This window comes from Narcine bancroftii, chromosome 1 (genome assembly GCF_036971445.1).
Source record: "Narcine bancroftii isolate sNarBan1 chromosome 1, sNarBan1.hap1, whole genome shotgun sequence".
NCBI classification, from domain to species: domain Eukaryota; kingdom Metazoa; phylum Chordata; class Chondrichthyes; order Torpediniformes; family Narcinidae; genus Narcine; species Narcine bancroftii.
In genome coordinates, this window is record NC_091469.1 from 114738579 (window position 1) to 114758372 (window position 19794).

General features: G+C 44.4%; 1 protein-coding gene across 2 annotated transcripts in view; it reads left to right on the plus strand.

Annotated features, from left to right (window-relative positions):
• The window catches only part of LOC138762909 (xanthine dehydrogenase/oxidase-like), a 223412-nt gene that overhangs the window by 21982 nt on the left and 181636 nt on the right, over positions 1-19794 (plus strand). For both annotated transcript variants that reach the window (XM_069936426.1, XM_069936420.1), the window contains 2 exons: positions 3207-3323; positions 11799-11968. In XM_069936426.1, the coding sequence (XP_069792527.1) occupies positions 3224-3323; positions 11799-11968 (270 nt within the window). In that variant the 5' untranslated portion in view covers positions 3207-3223. The remainder of the gene's footprint in view (positions 1-3206; positions 3324-11798; positions 11969-19794) is intronic.

Sequence of the window (19794 nt, forward strand, 5' to 3'; positions counted from 1 at the left end):
TTTATGGCATTAAATTCCAGAGATTTACCAGACTCGGGCTGTAGAAATTTCTTCTCAAGTGTGTTGTAAAGTGACATCCTTTAATTCTGAGGCTGTGTCCCCTGGCCCTAGACTCTCGCACCACTAGAGACCACTTCTCCACATCCACTCAATTTAAGCCTTTCAATATTCAATAGGTTTCCATGAGAATCCCCCTCCTACATACCACTGAATACTGGCCCAATGCCATCAAATACTCCTCCTATGTTAATTGTCTTTTCCTGATGATCGTTCTTGTAAACCTCTGGACCATCTCCAATGCCAGCACTGCTCACAACACTCGAAGTGTGGTCTGCCCAGTATCTGACAAAGCCTCTGCATTACATCTTTGCTTGTATATTCTTGTCCTCTAGAAATGAAAGCTAACATTATATTTGGCTTCCTTATTACTGTCTCAACTGTCAAGTTAGCCTTTGGGGAATTCTGAACGAGGACTCCCAAGTCCCTTTGAAATTCTGCTTTCAGAATATTCTCCCCATTTAGAAAATACTCTTTGCTTGTAGGAATAAAGGCATAGAAAATGACCATGCACTAACTCAATACTGTATTCCATCTGCCACTTCTTTGTCTATTCTCACCTGTCTAAGTCACTCTGCAGACATCCTTATTCCTCAACTCCACCAGCCCCTCCACCTATCTTTGTATGATCAGCAAACTTGACCACAAAGCCATTAATTTTATCATCCAATTTATTAAAATACAAAATGAAAAATAGTGGATTCAAAACCAACCACTGCAGGACAATGGCTGACAGACTCTTGAACCTTCCCTTAATACATGAATCATGTACTGATCTGATACCACAGGAGGACTGTGCACTATTGGCTTAATTTTTAAAAAATTTAGACATACACCACAGTAACAGGTCCTTCCGGCCCCCGAGCCTGTGATGCCCAAATACTCCAATTAAACTACAATCCCTGTACGTTTTTGAAAGTTGGGAAAAAAACCAGAGCCCCCAGAGGAAACACACACTGACATGATGAGAAAGTACAAACTCCTTACAGATTCGAACCCGTGTTAATGGTGCTATAATAGCATTGCACTAACCTCTGTGCTAACTGCCCCAAAAGTGTAACACCACTTTTTTTTCTTGCACTATTGTAGCTGTGAATATTAAATAGCTTATATTTTGTATTTATTATCTCCTGTCAATTTAAGCAAATGTATACCATGCTTTTTAATGAAGTACCTGTTTGGCTACAAGAAGTAACCATTTCGGTGAATATACTGTATAATATGTCTGACAATAAACTCATTATTATTAATAATCTTGCGCTTAACATCAACAAGGCCAAGGAGCGTATTCTTGATTTGAGGAAGGAGAGACTGAGGCACCATGCATCCATTCGCATTAATGGGATGGAGGAGGAGAGGGTTTGTACCTTCAAGTTCCTGAGAGTCCACATATCAGAAGATTTCTCCTTGGGCCAGAACTTCAAGGCAACCATATGGAAAGCACACCAATGCCTCTAATTTCAAAGAAGCCTAAGGAGATTTAACTTGTTGTCAAATAGTCTACAAAACTTATACCGACGCACTGTGGAAAGTATACTGATTGGTTGCATCACAGCCTGGTTTGGAAATTGGAGTGCCCAGGTGCACAGAAGGCTGCAGAAGGTAGGAGACATAGCCAGGTCCATCATAGGCTCCAACCTCCCACCCATTGAAGGCATCTATGTGAGGTGCTGCTTCAAGAAGGCAGCCAATGTCAGAAAGGACCCTGGTAACATCCTCTTTTCTTTGCCCCCTTTGGGAAGGCGGTACAGAAGCCTGAAGACCAGCTAGGTTCAAGATGAGTTTCTTTCCAACAGATGGCAAGTTCTTGAATCTCACGTTACTACACCAATCCTAAACTATTGCAACATCTCAAAAAGCACAATCTCTCTACACTATTGTAATTTAACTTTAGTTCTTACTCTATAGTAATTGTGAATATTTATTACCTGTCTATGCTTTGTGTTTAATATCTTTTTGACTTAATGTGTCTTATTGTCGTTGGGTTGCCGCAAAAATTTTGGTGCCTGTTCATATTGTACATTGTACAATGCATATGACAATAAATTCATTATAATTAAGTTCCATCTTTGAATGATGTAACATAGAATGCAGGACAAGTGATGGCAAAAAAGACAATAATGGAAAGCCCTTTAGTTCAATTTCAGATTAATGAACTTTCATGGGAATTAGAATTTGAGTTTGAAACATTAGGGCCTTTGTTGTGTATGAACACGTGAATTGGTTTTGGATGCGCCAGGAATTCTGCAGACCATCAATTCCAAGGAAATCCCAGCTAAGCTCTAGTTTCTGTCTAGTACTGTCTTTGCACCTATTCTTGACATTAATAAACACAATACAAGTACATCTTGCTTTACAAATAATCAAATTACGACGTTACTTTTATGAAAATAGCCTCTAATACAGGTAGTAGTGAATGGGACTTTGCTTTACGCCATTTCGGCTTACAAAAGATTTCCTCGGAATACTCTAGTTTCGTAAACTAGATATACCTGTGAAATTTGATCTAATTGTATTTCACTTTTTAAAAATTCCTTTGCTCCTTTTTACTCTTTTTGCATACTAAACATTTTATAGATGATGCGTTGAGTGATAGTTAAAACTATCTGTCCCCATAAATCTAAAATATAATAGTTATTATTGGAAATAATTTAGCAGGTCAATCATGATATCGAGACATAAAAATCTTCTTCCATTCCAGGTTAATAGTCTTCTTAGAAATGGTAAAGTTAAAAGCAGTTTGGACATGATTTGGGGAAAGATGGTAAGGAGAGCAAATTAATACATGTGATAGTATGGGTGGATAAAAGAGTAAAAAGAAGTCACAAAATGATAAGGCGCTCTGGACTGTAACCCTTTCTCTCCTTTTGTGTTAACAAACTTCCATACCTGATAAAACTCAACAATCATAGGGAGATACAGCATGGAAACTGATGTGCAACGTGCTGCAAAAGCAAGAAATATAAATGGTGGACTGTTTTTGATATAATTTTAGAAATTAAACAATTCACAATGTTTTGCTTATTTTAGGCATGAAATTCATGAGTTTTCACATACTTAGCACTTGTAGTACTTTTGTCCTAATTCTTGATATTTGCTATACTTCACATTTTTCTGTTTAATTTATTGTTCTTGTATTTTTGATTTAGGTCAGGTCAGAAGTCAGATGGAGGCTGCTTCCCTTCAGAGGCAAAATTGTGACTTTGCTGAAGAAAGCACTGCAAGAAGGCCGCTGTTCCTTCGAGTGAATGGAGCTTTCCATGATGGTAAAGGCAGCATCCTTCAGAGAACTTAAAAGCATTGAATTGAGAGCCAAAGCAGCATCTGTCAAAAAAGTTTCATTAATATTGAGTTTTTCGTTTTATCGTTCTCCGCTTTAGATACAAGTCTCTTTGACTTGGCTTCGCGGACGAAGATTTATGGAGGGGGTAAATGTCCACGTCAGCTGCAGGCACGATTGTGGCTGACAAGTCCGATGCGGGACAGGCAGACACGGTTGCAGGGGAAAATTGGTTGGTTGGGGTTGGGTGTTGGGTTTTTCCTCCTTTGTCTTTTGTCAGTGAGGTGGGCTCTGCGGTCTTCTTCAAAGGAGGTTGCTGCCCGCCGAACTGTGAGGCGCCAAGATGCACAGTTTGAGGCGATATCAGACCACTGGCGGTGGTCAATGTAGAAGTATAACACCACATAAATCACCTTGCATGCAAATGCCTTTAAAGAGATGCCACCATTCCTACTCCTACTCAGTAACAAAAAATGAGTCGAAAACTATCTCTCTTTAGAATGAAATAGAAATTACTATATTAGAATTTGCATAAGCTAATGTCTAAGATGTAAGATCTAAGAAGTAAATTAAGTTACCATGTTCTATTTAAAATCTAATTACAGTATAGAATTTTCAAATCCCTGCATTTTTAAAAAATATATATTTTCCTAAAATCTTTTATTTTCCACAATGCATAGTCATTAAGTTGAACAATATTAGGTAAATAAATGCAGCTAATTTATTTTCATTTGCTTCATTAATTATTTCATGGACTTAATCCTTCCTGACTTTGGACCGTTCTCCAGCATTTGGGCAACTGAAGCTGTCAACGAAATCAGAGTTTAAAAAAAATCTAATAGAAACGGAAAAATGAATAAGAACGCTCATTAGAAAAAGTTGTGGTTTTTTTTTTCAGTAGTTTTATTGAATAACAATTGTAATAGCTTGCAATGACATACTCCATTCAACATCAAATGTACCCATAATATCAAGGGGAAAAAGAGATGGGAAAATGAATTGAATAAATAAATTGTGGAGTGAGATTTTATTATTTACTAAATTCATGATGAGGTTTGAGACAGGTTTTAAAATATAAAGAATTAAAGAAGCTGATGGATTTAGAAGAGAGGATTTTAGAGATTACAGCTGATTTAATTGGCAGCTCTGCTACTAATGGGTGGTGTGATGGAAGTCTAAAGACTATTAGACAGATATGGCGAGTCAAGGATATAAGGGGATACAAGTTCAAAACGTTTGATGTTTGAGGCAGTGTAATACTAGTGTCGAGAGAAGTGCAGAGCTTGTGGGATGCAGAGTTGTGATCAAAAGCATCCATTATTTCTCTTCCTCCACAGATGCTTCCTGGCTGCTGAGTTCCTCCAGCAGTTTATTTTTTTGGCTTCAGGTTCCAGCATATGCGATGTCTTGTGACTGCTAGTTAAATGGATTATGAAAATTGGAAGAAGGCAGGGAAAATTTTACTGAAATCAAATACAGACTTCCAGAGAAATATGAATCAAATTTTGTGGGTATCAGAAAGTCTGGTGTTGGGAATGTTACAAAAAGTCCAGTAAGTTGTCATAAGATACAAGTGTCATCATAGAGTAAAGGGAAGTAAAATGATGGGAGAGTTAAGATAAGCACATAGAAGCCATTGGCATCATCCGTATCATTGCTGGACTGGAGAGGTGCCATGCAAAGGTAGTTACAATGACACCAGGTGATGTCATCCATTTCATTGCATGGTGAACTATATTAAATGCTATATCAGAAGGAAATCTTTGGAGATCAGCACTTGCAATCAAAAGGGGATAATCTGCAAGTTTGACTTGAGTACTGTGACAGAGTATATAGAGGTGTTTGGGAGATAAATCGGGAAAGGTTTGGGAAAGGTCACACATAAACACTTTAAAACATAGAATTTTTGCAGGAGCTTTTGCAAGAGATACAGACTCATGATGGACTGTTGTTTGCAAAAGGGCAACAAATGTAATAACAGGCAGTAGCAGCTTTGTCTGGAAAACAGAAATTGCTGTTTGGAGGGTCATGTGATCTTTGCAGACGGAGAGCAGAGAAAAAAAACCGGACATCAGCTCCAGAGGGACAAGCTGGCAAGCTTTGGAAGGAGGCCTGATCAAAGGAGAGAACTGGCTGTCCGGTGTTTCCCTTGGAATAGGTGAAACAGAAAGGAACTCTGTGGTACCCGAAAGAAAGAAGTCATTATCTGGAAAACCCTGAAGGGGGCAAGTTTCATCAGTGAGACACTGGAGTGGCTGATTAAAAAGGAATCAGTTCTGGATGTTCTGGAACAAGAAAAACTCTCTCTTTGAAAACCAAGAAAAACCCTTCTGAGTGGTAACCATTTACCTGTTCAGCACCAAAGCCTGGTGAACTTTATTAATGTTAACTTCTGTGAACAGTTCAAGAATTGCCTGCAACCAGTGAGTTTGGACTGTGAACCAAAAAAACTTTGCTGAACTTACACACACATTACACACACCTGCGCTTAGAATTAGAAGGGGGTTAAGTAGGTTAAGAGTTAAGTTAAAGTTTGATTCTATTTTCATGTTCAAAGATAATTAAAATCAACTTTTGTTTAGTAACTCTTTGTCATGGTACATATCTATTCCTGCTGGGTTTTGGGGTCCTCTGGACTCGTAACAGTACCATCAGTTTTCTGTAATTGGAACTGACAGAAGTCAGACAGAAGAAATTCTTAAAGAATGTTTAAGCAGAAATGGGGCTTGAATTAGGAAGCAATTGCCAGAAAGAGCAAATAAGAAATTCCAAATGGGTGCAGTAAAAAAAGATCCATCTAACTATTGTGGCGGCCCGCAATTGCGGTGATCGGGCCAGCACATCGCGCGGCAGAAGATGCGGACAGAGATCGCTAAAGCAACCAAGACAACGAACCGGCGGAGGTAAAAGCTGGAACAGTACAAGACCAGCAGCCCTAAAATGGTGCTGGCCAAGCTGCTCAATAACAGGGTGGGGAAGAAAGGTATTCACATGCAAGAATGCACCTGGCTGCTGTTGTTATTCATGCAGCTGATGTCAGCCAATCAAACAAACAACTCCAACTCCAACTGTATAAAAGAAGCTTTTCCAGCCTCAATAACTTACCACACTATGCTTTTTTAGGTGCATTCTATGCTAAGTATGCGCCTGAGAAGCAGAAGCGGCCCTTTAAATTGCTGTTCAAGTGGCAGCATTTAAAGTGCAATGCTGGCCACCTGAAGGACACAGCTGCACAGAATGCAGCTCTGAGCACACTCTGGCTCCTGCCCAGTGTCAGCTGTGATCCCACCCACTGGCGTGATGACATTTTGAGTGCGACAAGAAGGAAGACAGGACATTGGCCGACCCTGTGCAGGAAGGAGACAATGATGATGATTTCAGTGTTTCTGAGTGTTCAGAATGAGATACGGCAGATCCTTGGTAAGGCTATTTGTGCTGTTGAAGCTCTTCAATCATCCTTGAAATCTGAAAATCCCATGGGTGCAATCAGGAGAAAGTTCCTGCAAAGGTTGAGGGCAAGAAGACAGCAGTTAGCAGTCGAAAAGCGCGCGGAGCGTAAGGGCTGCAGACAAAGGCGAATGCTTCTGGTCAATCAATAAGCTATGGTGACAAATCGGTCTCTCTGGAGATTGAACCGACCGCAGGGTGCTGAGTTCTGGAGTAACGGCTTCACCAAATTTGATGATCCTGAGTGGATCAGACACTTTCGTATGTCACGTGGCACCTTTCACTTCGTGCTGGAATTCCTAGAACCTCACCTGAAGGCGCATAGACCAGACTTGCAGCGACCATTGGAGTCCGACTCCGATTAGCTGTGGCCTTGTGGTGGTATGCCAACCCTTGTACCATCAGTACCATCTTTGGAATAGACGTCAGCACCTTGTGCATGATGGTGCAGGAGGTGACTGCCGCCTTGAGGAAGTTCCTAAGTAGACATTTCATCTCCCTGCCAAATGGAACACGTCTCCAGGACCCATTGATGGCTTCGCCCAAAGGGGATACCCAATGTGTGCTGGTGCCATTGATGGGTCACACATTCCCATTATCACACACAGAGTGGATGCTGCAGCCTACTACAATCGCAACGGGTGGCATTCGGTGGTTCTGCAAGCAGTGGTTGAACACAGATTCTGGTGAGTTAAGCCTCTATTGATGTACATCACATCACATTTCCAATGACTATAACTTCACTGTGTGATTTCCACTGTGATTGCCATTCATGTTACAGCTTCTCAGATGTGTTTGTGGGGTGGCCGGGGTGCACGCATGATGCCCGAGTGCTTGCCAACTCTCCTCTGTATAGAAAAGCTGAGGACCAGGGCGGATACCTCTTCCCACCTGACGTGAGTGTTCACCCTTCAAAGCTCCGTGTTTCAAATGTTATGCATGCTTGCTGTGTCAACATTCAGGAGCATGAATTAACTACATGTCTGCATCGTTATGCCTGCAGGTGTCCAAGGATGTTGAGGGAGTGGAGGTTCCAGCACACCTTGTAGGTGATCCGGGATATCCCCTACGAAGCTGGCTGATGAAGGGGTTCACACAGCACTGATTACTGGATCAGGATCAGTGAAGATTTAACAAGGCCCTTAATTCAGGAATGACAGTGGTGGAATGTGCATTTGGCCATCTAAAAGGCCGCTGGCAGTGCCTGTCCAAGTGTCTCGATATCTCTACCGCCTTAGTCCCACATGTTGTGTTTGCCTGCTGTGTACTGCACAATATATGTGAGATTAACAAGGAAGACTTCCCTTCAGAGTGAACATTGGTTGAAGCAGAGGGTCCTGCACCCAATAGCGCAGATTGTGCTGATCAGCAGGGTCATGGGCACCAGGCCATCCGTTCTGCCATCATGTCCATCCTGTAAGGGTCTGTCCCTGCTGCCCAGCTCCCCATTTTGCACTACTTGTACCCCCTCCACTCTCCCCACCCAATGCGGCGACATGAGCCTGCTGCTAGGCATGTTATGTGCTCTCGCGAATGAACGGATGCATATAAATGAAACTTGTGACTTGTGTGCTTGTCAAAAATTTAATAAAATTTTATAAAAGACATTCTTTGAGAAATCACAAAGTTTCATAAAATATCTGAGGTAGATATTGCTACGTTAACATTTCACATCATTCTTAAACTTGAAGGAAACCATGGACTGGACAAATAACAGTGCAAATACACTCCACACTTGAACACAGCAGGTCAAACACTAAAACAGTAAACGCAACAAATACAACCACCCGGCACCAGAGCATCTCACTGCTGAGTGTTTCCATCCTTAAAGTGTCGCACGTAACATTGCACTTATGAGGCGCTTCATGAACAACGAAAGTGAACAGTGAGTTAGCAGCATGAAGGATGTTTATTCCGACACAAACCTCATTCCAGCATTGAGAGGAACGAGTTGGAGGCAGGGGGGAGGGGGAGAGGAACTTCTCCCGGACCCCACCATCTCAGTCATGCCAAAGCGTCCACTACTGTGATGCACAGGTGTGGAATGAAAAGGCATACTGAATGGAGGGGCCAGGTACATGGGATGAGGCTGACCATATGACTGTGGGAATGGGGATGGGGAGGCCTCCAATCGTGTGTCCAATCTGTTGAAGATGACTGACTGCCTGTCCATTGTGGTTCTCAGTCCTTGCAGGGAAGCCGCAAACTCAGACATCGACTGGGCAAGCTTCTCTACTTCAGAGCGGCACATTGCTTCCTCGTCCTCCCTCTGGTTGGCAAGCATGACTCTTGTGATCCAGCGCCTCCTCTGCACGCTGGCGGTCTCTCTCACTGTCGTCCCTGTCAAGTGCCAACATCATCGCCTGCAGCTTCTTCGCGAGAACCTGACCTTTGGTCAGTCGCTGGTGCTTGCATCTGGGGCCAGAGGCTGTGGGTGGAAACAGGAAAAGTGCATCAACATTGGACTTGAGTGCTTCTCCATAAACACAACCTCAATGCTAATGTACCTGTGTTGTCTATTGAGAGTGCCGCATCGCCATTTCCAGGGACAGTGACCTCTGCGTTTCCTCTCTCGGAGGCATCCAAATCCGTGGCTGCCGTGGCCTCGACAGTGGCCTCCTCCTCCTGGACTGGCATGTCTCCTCCATTGCCGCTGTGTGAACCCTGAGATCCCTCAGGGATGAGCTCTAGGGATTCAGGAGTCTCGAGAGCGCTGGCTACTTTCAAGGGAGTAGCTGAGCAGCTACCCCCCCAGAGAATGTGGCACTGGTCGAAGAACTGCCACTCCTTGCGCCCATTGCCGCTCCTCCTGTTGTGGTCCAGGACTGCGGGGAATTTCTTCCTCATGCTCTTCAGCTTCGTGACCGCCTGATTTTTACTGTGCTGGTGCCCTTGTGCTGCGAGCACTCCGGGCAGCCGGTCAAAAGTGGGACCATCCCTAACTGTCCCAGTGAGCTCCCTTTCCTGGGATTCCTGAGTCAGATGGTCTAGAAGCAGTCTTACCTCTTCTTCAGACCAGTCAGAAGCCTTTTTTGGAGCCATTGTTCAAATCCACTGTTTCCCTTCACTGCTAAACAAAACGACTGAATCTGTGCTAGCCTGCCTGCACAATATACTTCAAGATTCATGCCAGGCAGTTCAGACTGACGACGTCACTGCCACGTCAGCAGCCTGACCTTTTAACATCCGCTTTCAGCCAGCTGGATTCAGGTGACTGGGGAGTCACTGAGCTGAGCTGATTATCCCACCTGCACATTCAGGTGGCCTCAAAACAGCCATATATTGCTTAAACATGTGGCTTTACATGCAGGGCAATTGGCCACCTGAAGGTGCCTACAGTACCTTTTGTAGCAATTAGCTACAGTATCATACTTTGCTATGTAATTAGTTACTCCTATGTACTCCCTGTCACCATCAAACTTACCATTTTTTAATTCATATTGTTTCCAACTTGAATGTCCTTTCGAAAATGAATCTCAAGATCCCATTGTATAATCCTTTAACAGTTGCAAAACTCCCATGCCTTATTCTCCAACTGTTTCCGAAAGGGTTTGATAGTGTTGTACTATGCCTGCTGGACTAGTAATCCAGGGTTCACCATGCCAATGACCACTTCTTCTATGTGCTTAGATGTGTCAAACTTTCAGAGAAAACCCAACTGGTATTAAGGGAGAGTGAAACACTCTCTCCTGATGAATATCCCTCACCCAATACATAATTATTAACACTGGAGGTCAATATTAATTCCCAAATGTGGGAATATTTTAAGGGCACCATCTTTCAGGCTGTTTTCAAGGCATGGCTTTATTGAAAGAGGGGTAAGAAGAGAGAAGACTTAGCAGGGCTGACAATATCGGTATAAATAAAATCAAAATATTTCTGTTGAAGTTTGGATCTGAATGTGAAGACGCAGTTGCAAAGTATGGGACAGGTCACTTAAAGTTGAGTTGTGGAGACGTGTCTTATCTCAGAGAGTGGTGAATCTCTGGAATGAATTTCCCCATAAGGTGGTGAAGGAAAAATAATTGTCAATAATTAATTTTGAGTTAATTGATTATTTGAAAATCGAGAGTGGGAATGTTTATCAGCTATAATTACACTGAATGGTGGAGCAGGCTTGAGAGGCCTGGCATCCTACTCCGGCTCCTATTTTCTTGTGCTCTAATGTTCTTTGGCTCTCTCTATCAGTTTACTTTCAATTACCCCTCTCGTTCTATAGACTATCTTCGTGTTTGCATTTCTTCTTTATATTTTACCAGCAGGGGTATTATCAGTTATTCTTCCAAGCAGTCAGGTTCACTGGATTAATTATTCTGAATGGCTTTCAGATTTATTTTCAAATTGTATCAGACAAATTATTTTATTTTGAGCAACTGTTAGGTCAAGAATGCTATACTGTGGGGTGAAATATTTTTCCTTGAGTTTGCTTTAATTTTCATTGGAACAGCGAGGAAGTGAGATCAGAGATGGGTGTGGGAACAGTATTATCATGATGGATAACCAGAAGCTCAGAGAAGACCTTTCATGCTGCATGAAGGTGTTACATGAAGCAATGACCCAATCTACATTTGGTCTCCCCATTGTAGAAGAGACAGAATTGTGATGAGCTGCCTGGCCTGTTGAGGGTTTCTAGCTCTTATGTTTTTCAGTTTTTTTCCCCTCTTTGCATTATTGTTTTAATTTTTTTTTAAAATTTAGACATGCAGCATAGTAACAGGCCCTCTGGACCATGACCCAGTTACACCAATTGGCCTACAGCCCTGTATATTTTGAAGGGTGGGAGCAAACTGGAGAACTGGAGGAAGCCCACGCAGACATGGGGAGATTGTACAAACTCCTGACAGGCTGAGTTAGATTCAAACCCAGGTCGCTAGCACGTAACAGTGATGTGCAAACCATTGCATTAACTATGCCACCATATATTTTTCAACAATCTTAATTTTTTTCTAATTATGATTAGATTTTTTCTTCATTTATAATTTTCTATATAATTGGATGTATTATCTAACAACAGTGAAAGATGAAGACCCACTGATGAATCTATCTGAATATCTACGCAACATTCTACAGCATTTCGGGACAAAAGTCATGTGTCACGAAGGAGGCTGTGGCTGCTGTGTCGTTGTGGTTGAATATGATGACCCCATGAAACCAGAAAAAAGAGTCATCAAGTCAATTAACTCAGTAAGCTTCTCACTTTTCATTTTTTTAATGCTGCTTATCAGTTTATATCAGAATCAGATTTTATTGTCATGAACAAGTCATGAAATTCATTGTTTTGGGCATCATCCCAGTGCAAACATATAAACCATCTTACAAAAATAAATAAAAAATAGTGCACAAAAAGTTAAAGTTAGGCACTGTCTTTTGTCAGTGATCATTCAGGAATCTGATGGCAGCAGGGAAGAAGCTGTCCTTGTGCCGTTGAGTGCTTGTCTTTAGGCTCCTGTACTCTTTTCCCAATAGTAGAATAGTGAAGAGGGCATGGCCTGGGTGGTGGGGGTCCTTGAGGAGAGGCTGCTTTCTTAAGACACTATCTCTTGTAGTTGACCCCGATGGAGTGAAATCTGATGCCATTTGGTCTTACAAAGACATCTTAGGCTTGTGCTGAGATAATGGGTTTATGCAGCAATTCTTCTTTTGAGGTGCAAGGGCAACTTCCTTTGCAAAACTATTACGTAGCCTCATTAAAATGTACAAATTTCATACAGGGTTTAAAGTAGCAGATACAGTGTTAAAACTAGTGATAGGTCATTCATGTGAGGAATTCATACAAAGGTCTGTCTTCATCCAAAGTTTGGTGATTTTAGTAATTCTTTTCCCAAGAATCATTTGGATCTTCATTCTGGATATATTAAAGATGGAGATCTGAGATATTTGGATATTAAGAGGATTTAGGATTTGTTGCTTGCATTGGGAAGTGATATTGAAGAGGAAATTCAGCCACCATTTATTCAATGGTGGAGAAGGCACGGGGTTGATCTTTAGATGGGGCTATTTTTACAATAAACTGATTCACAGCCTTTCAAACAAAGGTTCTAAAATAGAAGTTAAACTTTATTTGTTTGCAATAGTTGTTTAAAGCTTTGAGTTCCTGTGGTAGTCTCCACAGGACTATGGGTTCTATTGAAGACTATTGGCAACCAGAGATGTAATTCAACCTGCTGGAGTTTGAAACCAGGAAAGTTATTTGAAAACTTCATGAATCATTGATTTGGCTTCACCTTGGCATACAAAGGTGTTGGAAAAGATGCAGAAGAGTTTTTAGAATGGTACCTGGTTTGAATGAATCCAATTATCTCAGAAGATTAGACAAGCTAACCTTCCCCTAACTTAACTGAAAAAAAACCCAAAATGCTGGAGAAACTCAGTGGGTCAAACCATGTACTTTGTAAAACAATGTTTTAAGTTTGAGACCTTCATCAAGGTATGAGCAAAATCTAAGAAGGCGCCCAAACAAAATGGTGGGGGGTGGGGCAAGGGGAGGAGCACAGACAGGAGGCCATAAGGGAGTGAGGACACACCAGCAAACAAGGGGAGGAGGGATAGATCTGTGAATGGAGAGGGAAGGGGGAGGAGAGGGAAAACAGGGAGAAGGCTAGCAGAAGCCAGAGAAGTCGATGTTAATGCCATCTGGTTGGAGAATGCCCTGCCTACTCTGAAGAGGTTCTCCTTTGTTCTCCAAAGGGATTTCTGTAGGATTCTTTCTCATTACTCTGCTTCTGTAATTCCTGCTGCTCTTATATCCTCACTCGGACTCTTTTCACAGACACGCTGCCTTCCTCTCTACTTGCCACTATCGTCATCTTGTACCTTTTGTGAACTATTCCCCCTAACCTTGTTAGCTGGTGTGTCCTTCCTTCCTTATCCATCTGTTACCTGTGGGACGGTGCTCCTCCCCATGCCCCTCCCTCCTCACCATTTTTTTCAGGTGCCTGTCTGCATTTTGCTCATGCCTTGATGAAGCACCAAGCCCAAAATGCTGGTATCTTTATCTTTGTTATATAAAGGTCACTGTTTGACCTGTGGAGTTTCTCCAGCATTGTCTTTTTACTTCACCCACAGTGTCTGCAAACTTCTGTGTTTTACTTATGATTTAAATGGTTTGGATATAGATATTAAGTTGTCTCACAGCTCCAGCAACCTGGGTTCGATCCTGTTCTCTACTGGAATGTGTTCTTCCTGTGACCACACTGATTATCAGAGATAATGCTGATAGGTTACTTAGCTATTGTAGATATCCCCTTGTTCACAAAAATGATAAGTTGGATCAAGAGGAAGATGTTGGGCATGTTGAAGAGGATAAGTTTCAAGGAAATAAAAAGAAGGTGGAATGCGAATGATAGGATTGCTCCTCTGAGGTCCATTCTGGACAAATGGTAGTCATCTCTTTTGTAGTCTGTAATGGAATGGATTAGAAAGCAACAGCTAAAGAGAAATTGCTTCCACGGTGGAATGGTAATTGAAAATACAGTATTAAGCTAATTTATAAAATACAATTCACAATGGATTGTCTGACATAATGGAAACAATTAAAAATGTTTGTGTTGGAAATTGGTTAATATATGATGGGAGATGATGACAGTGGTAAACACAGGGTTTGATTGAATTGTTCTTTCAACCAATCAACTTGGGCAAGTTGAATTGAATAGCTTCCTGTGCTGTTATATTCTGATTTGCGCACTTGGGCAAATTCCCAAAGATCATGTTAACCACATTCGAACTCTCCTCATCCATCTTAAATGTGACCCATTTACTTGAACTCACTCTGCTCTTTCCCATGTTTTCTGCTGTATCTTTGTTGAAACAGTAACTCGTGGCATACTCGCAGCTGCAATTATTATGGCCATTAGGCATCTCAGAAGATGAGTGAGCTCTTGGTAATCTTGTGATTAAATTGCATATGTTTAGGAAGCCCTGGAACAATAATGGGGTTGTGATTCAAATGAATTGAAAACAGAAAGGAACATTCTGGTATTCGGAAGTTAAACAGTGTTGAAAATACCAAGAATTAACTATGTTCTTGCAAGATTGGTTTCTGGGTCATTTTCACCCTTGTGGTGACACTTAATATAAATCATGTATTTTGAATATATTAATTTACAACAGGAATTATATAATTCAGAGTCGACCATTGCAGTAAAAAATAATCATTCCTCTGTAACTAGTTTCAAAATGGTTGACATGGGTGCCCTTGTTCTCAGTAAGTTGTAACTATTTTGTATAGCATTGCTTTCCTTGAGATCTCCACTTGACACTCTGTAGCACTTTACAAATCAGTCCTACGAATGCCTGTCAATTAAGTTGACCATCATTTTTGAGCTCACTCGTTAATAGAACTCAAAATCAAGCTAAAGCTTCTGTGTCAAGAAAAAAAATGAAATTGCTGCTACTCTCCCACAGTGCAATTATTTTGAGCTCTTATTATGGAGTGTCTTTTTGTCCCAATTTTCTATCTGATGAAAGGTGTATTGATCGAGATAATCTTTCTTTGGCTTGGCTTCGCGGACGAAGATTTATGGAGGGGGTAAAAAAGTCCACGTCAGCTGCAGGCTCGTTTGTGGCTGACCAGTCCGATGCGGGACAGGCAGACACGATTGCAGCGGTTGCAAGGGAAAATTGGTTGGTTGGGGTTGGGTGTTGGGTTTTTCCTCCTTTGCCTTTTGTCAGTGAGGTGGGCTCTGCGGTCTTCTTCAAAGGAGGCTGCTGCCCGCCAAACTGTGAGGCGCCAAGATGCACGGTTTGAGGCGTTATCAGCCCACTGGCGGTGGTCAATGTGGCAGGCACCAAGAGATTTCTTTAGGCAGTCCTTGTACCTTTTCTTTGGTGCACCTCTGTCACGGTGGCCAGTGGAGAGCTCGCCATATAATACGATCTTGGGAAGGCGATGGTCCTCCATTCTGGAGACGTGACCCATCCAGCGCAGCTGGATCTTCAGCAGCGTGGACTCGATGCTGTTGACCTCTGCCATCTCGAGTACCTCGACGTTAGGGGTGTGAGCGCTCCAATGGATGTTGAGGATGGAGCGGAGACAACGCTGGTGGAAGCGTTCTAGGAGCCGTAGGTGGTGCCGGTAGAGGACCCATGATTCGGAGCCGAACAGGAGTGTGGGTATGACAACGGCTCTGTATACGCTTATCTTTGTGAGGTTTTTCAGTTGGTTGTTTTTCCAGACTCTTTTGTGTAGTCTTCCAAAGGCGCTATTTGCCTTGGCGAGTCTGTTGTCTATCTCATTGTCGATCCTTGCATCTGATGAAATGGTGCAGCCGAGATAGGTAAACTGGTTGACCGTTTTGAGTTTTGTGTGCCCGATGGACATGTGGGGGGGCTGGTAGTCATGGTGGGGAGCTGGCTGATGGAGGACCTCAGTTTTCTTCAGGCTGACTTCCAGGCCAAACATTTTGGCAGTTTCCGCAAAGCAGGACGTCAAGCGCTGAAGAGCTGGCTCTGAATGGGCAACTAAAGCGGCATCATCTGCAAAGAGTAGTTCACGGACAAGTTTCTCTTGTGTCTTGGTGTGAGCTTGCAGGCGCCTCAGATTGAAGAGACTGCCATCCGTGCGGTACCGGATGTAAACAGCGTCTTCATTGTTGGGGTCTTTCATGGCTTGGTTCAGCATCATGCTGAAGAAGATTGAAAAGAGGGTTGGTGCGAGAACACAGCCTTGCTTCACGCCATTGTTAATGGAGAAGGGTTCAGAGAGCTCATTGCTGTATCTGACCCGACCTTGTTGGTTTTCGTGCAGTTGGATAATCATGTTGAGGAACTTTGGGGGACATCCGATGCGCTCTAGTATTTGCCAAAGCCCTTTCCTGCTCACGGTGTCGAAGGCTTTGGTGAGGTCAACAAAGGTGATGTAGAGTCCTTTGTTTTGTTCTCTGCACTTTTCTTGGAGCTGTCTGAGGGCAAAGACCATGTCAGTGGTTCCTCTGTTTGCGCGAAAGCCGCACTGTGATTCTGGGAGAATATTCTCAGCGACACTAGGTATTATTCTATTTAGTAGAATCCTAGCGAAGATTTTGCCTGCAATGGAGAGCAACGTGATTCCCCTGTAGTTTGAGCAGTCTGATTTGTCGCCTTTGTTTTTGTACAGGGTGATGATGGTGGCATCACGAAGATCCTGAGGCAGTTTACCTTGGTCCCAACAAAGCTTGAAAAACTCATGCAGTTTGGCATGCAGAGTTTTGCCGCCAGCCTTCCAGACTTCTGGGGGGATTCCATCCATACCTGCTGCTTTGCCACTTTTCAGTTGTTCGATTGCCTTATATGTCTCATCCAGGGTGGGAACCTCATCCAGCTCTAGCCTTAGGGGCTGTTGAGGGAGCTGGAGCAGGGCGGAATCTTGGACTGAGCGGTTGGTACTGAAAAGAGATTGGAAGTGTTCTGACCATCGGTTGAGGATGGAGATCTTGTCGCTGAGGAGGACTTTGCCGTCTGAGCTGCGCAGCGGGCTTTGGACTTGGGGTGAGGGGCCGTACACAGCCTTTAGAGCCTCGTAGAAACCCCTGAAGTCGCCAATGTCCGCGCTGAGCTGTGTTCGTTTGGCGAGGCTAGTCCACCACTCATTTTGGATCTCCCGGAGTTTGCGCTGAAGATGGCTGCATGCGCGACGGAAGGCTTGTTTCTTCTCTGGACAGGACGGCTTTGTAAGGTGAGCCTGGTGGGCAGCTCGCTTCTTTGTCAGCAGCTCCTGGATTTCCTGGCTGTTTTCGTCAAACCAGTCCTTGTTTTTCCTGGAGGAGAAGCCCAGTACCTCTTCAGTGGATTGCAGTATGGTAGCCTTCAACTGATCCCAGAGGGTTTCAGGGGACGGGTCCGTGAGGCGGGTTGCAACGTCGAGCTTTGCTTTGAGGTTTGCCTGGAAGTTTCCTCTCGCTTCGTCTGACTGCAGTTTTCCAACATTGAACCTCTTTCTGGGGGCTTTATTGTTCCTGGGCTTTGGCTTGAAGTGAAGGTTGAGCTTGCAGCGAACCAGCCGGTGGTCAGTGTGGCATTCCGCGCTAGGCATGACCCTGGTGTGGAGCACATCTTGTTTGTCACTTTCTCGCACCAGGATGTAGTCCAGGAGGTGCCAGTGTTTGGATCGGGGATGCATCCAGGTGGTCTTAAGGCTGTCCCTCTGCTGAAAAAGGGTGTTTGTAATGACAAGCCGCTGTTCTGCGCAGAGCTCCAACAGGAGGCGCCCATTGTCGTTGCACTTGCCGACGCCATGCTTGCCCAGGATTCCTGGCCAGGTTTCTGAGTCTTTGCCGACACGAGCGTTGAAGTCGCCCAGGATGACAACCTTGTCGGCTGTAGGGGTACGTTGGATGAGGTTGCGCAGGTCGGTGTAGAACTTGTTCTTTTCTGCTGGTTCCGCCTGGAGGGTTGGAGCATAGACACTGATGAGGGTGATGTGACGCTTGTTTTGAAGTGGGAGTCGCATGGACATGATTCGGTCCGAGAGGCCTGTCGGAAGGTTTTCGAGTTTGGAGGCAATGAAGCTCTTGACCATGAAGCCTACACCAGATAGGCGTCGTTCATCCGAAGGCTTGCCAGACCAGTAGAGTGTGTAGCCCGCGCCGCGTTCTTGGAGGCTGCCTACATCTGCCAGGCGGACTTCACTGAGAGCGGCTATGTCGATGTCAAGTCTGAGGAGTTCATGTGCAATGAGGGCAGACCGACGTTCAGGTCGGTGGCTGTCAGTCTTGTCTAGCATGGTTCTGATGTTTCAGCATGCTAGCTTGAGTTTGTGAGCATCTTTTGAGGGGGAGGACGTGGAGGGGGAGGACGTGGAGGGGGAGGACGTGGAGGGGGAGGACGTGGAGGGGGAGGACGTGGAGGGGGAGGACGTGGAGGGGGAGGACATTGAGGGGGAGGACGTGGACCTGTCCTCGGGCCTGCGCAAAGGAGCTTTTAGGTGGAGTGCAGTGCGCGCAGTACTGGCCCCACCCTTTACACCCATGGTTCGTGTGCCGTGGCCAAGCAAGCTGGGACGTGGCAGCGAGGTCCTTGGGTCGTAGGTTTTATATCGGAGTGGCCTTCTCCTATGCAGGTTTCTTACCCGGGCTGGAGGGGCCTGCCTCCCCTCCTAGGTCGGTCCATACTGCCCGGACCGGGGCCGAGGCCGCCGCAGTTCACCCTGTGCCTGGACTGGGGCCACCGCCTCCCACTCCCTGCCCGGACCGGGGCCTCCGCCTGCCTCACTCGACCGAGGCCGGGGCCGCCGTCTCCCCCTTGCTCCTGCCCGTATCGGGGCCGCCGCCGTCTACCCTTCGCCCGGACCGGGGCCGGGGCCGCTGCTGCTCTCCCTGTGCCTGGACTGGGGCCGCCGCCTCCCACTCCCTGTCCGGACCGGGGCCTCCGCCTGCCTCACTCGACCGAGGCCGGGGCCGCCGTCTCCCCCTTGCTCCTGCCCGTATCGGGGCCGCCGCCGTCTACCCTTCGCCCGGACCGGGGCCGGGGCCGCTGCTGCTCTCCCTGTGCCCGGACTGGGGCCGCCGTCTCCCCCTTGCTCCTGCCCGGATCGGGGCCGCCGCCGATAATAGACTGGGAAGTAATAGTATGCATATCTCTTTAATTTGTATCTGAAGCACACCATTGTAAAAGTGACAGATTCATTCAGTGAAAATATGCTCTAATTTCATTTTTAGACATATTTTGACTGACAGTTTTTAATCTGGCATAATAAAGTCACCAAAATGAATCTATGAATAAGATATATTTTATATATTAGGAGGATTTTCTTTAGAAGTGAAATGTTTCCCCAACTCCATCTGTGCTTTTGAGCTTTGGAGTTCTGCGTGATGTTATTTTAAAAACTGAATCCTGTTAGGATCAATATTTCCTTTGTGAAAAGGTTTTTTTTCTTTCTGCTTTGTTTATCCTCTTTTTTTGTGACCATTCACTGTGAAGTTGCTATTTTGGCAAATGAGCAGAAATGCAAGAAAATAGGAGAAGGAACAGTCCGCCAGATCTGTCCGGCCTACCCTGCCATTCATTATCATCAGGGTTGATCTACACCGGCCTTA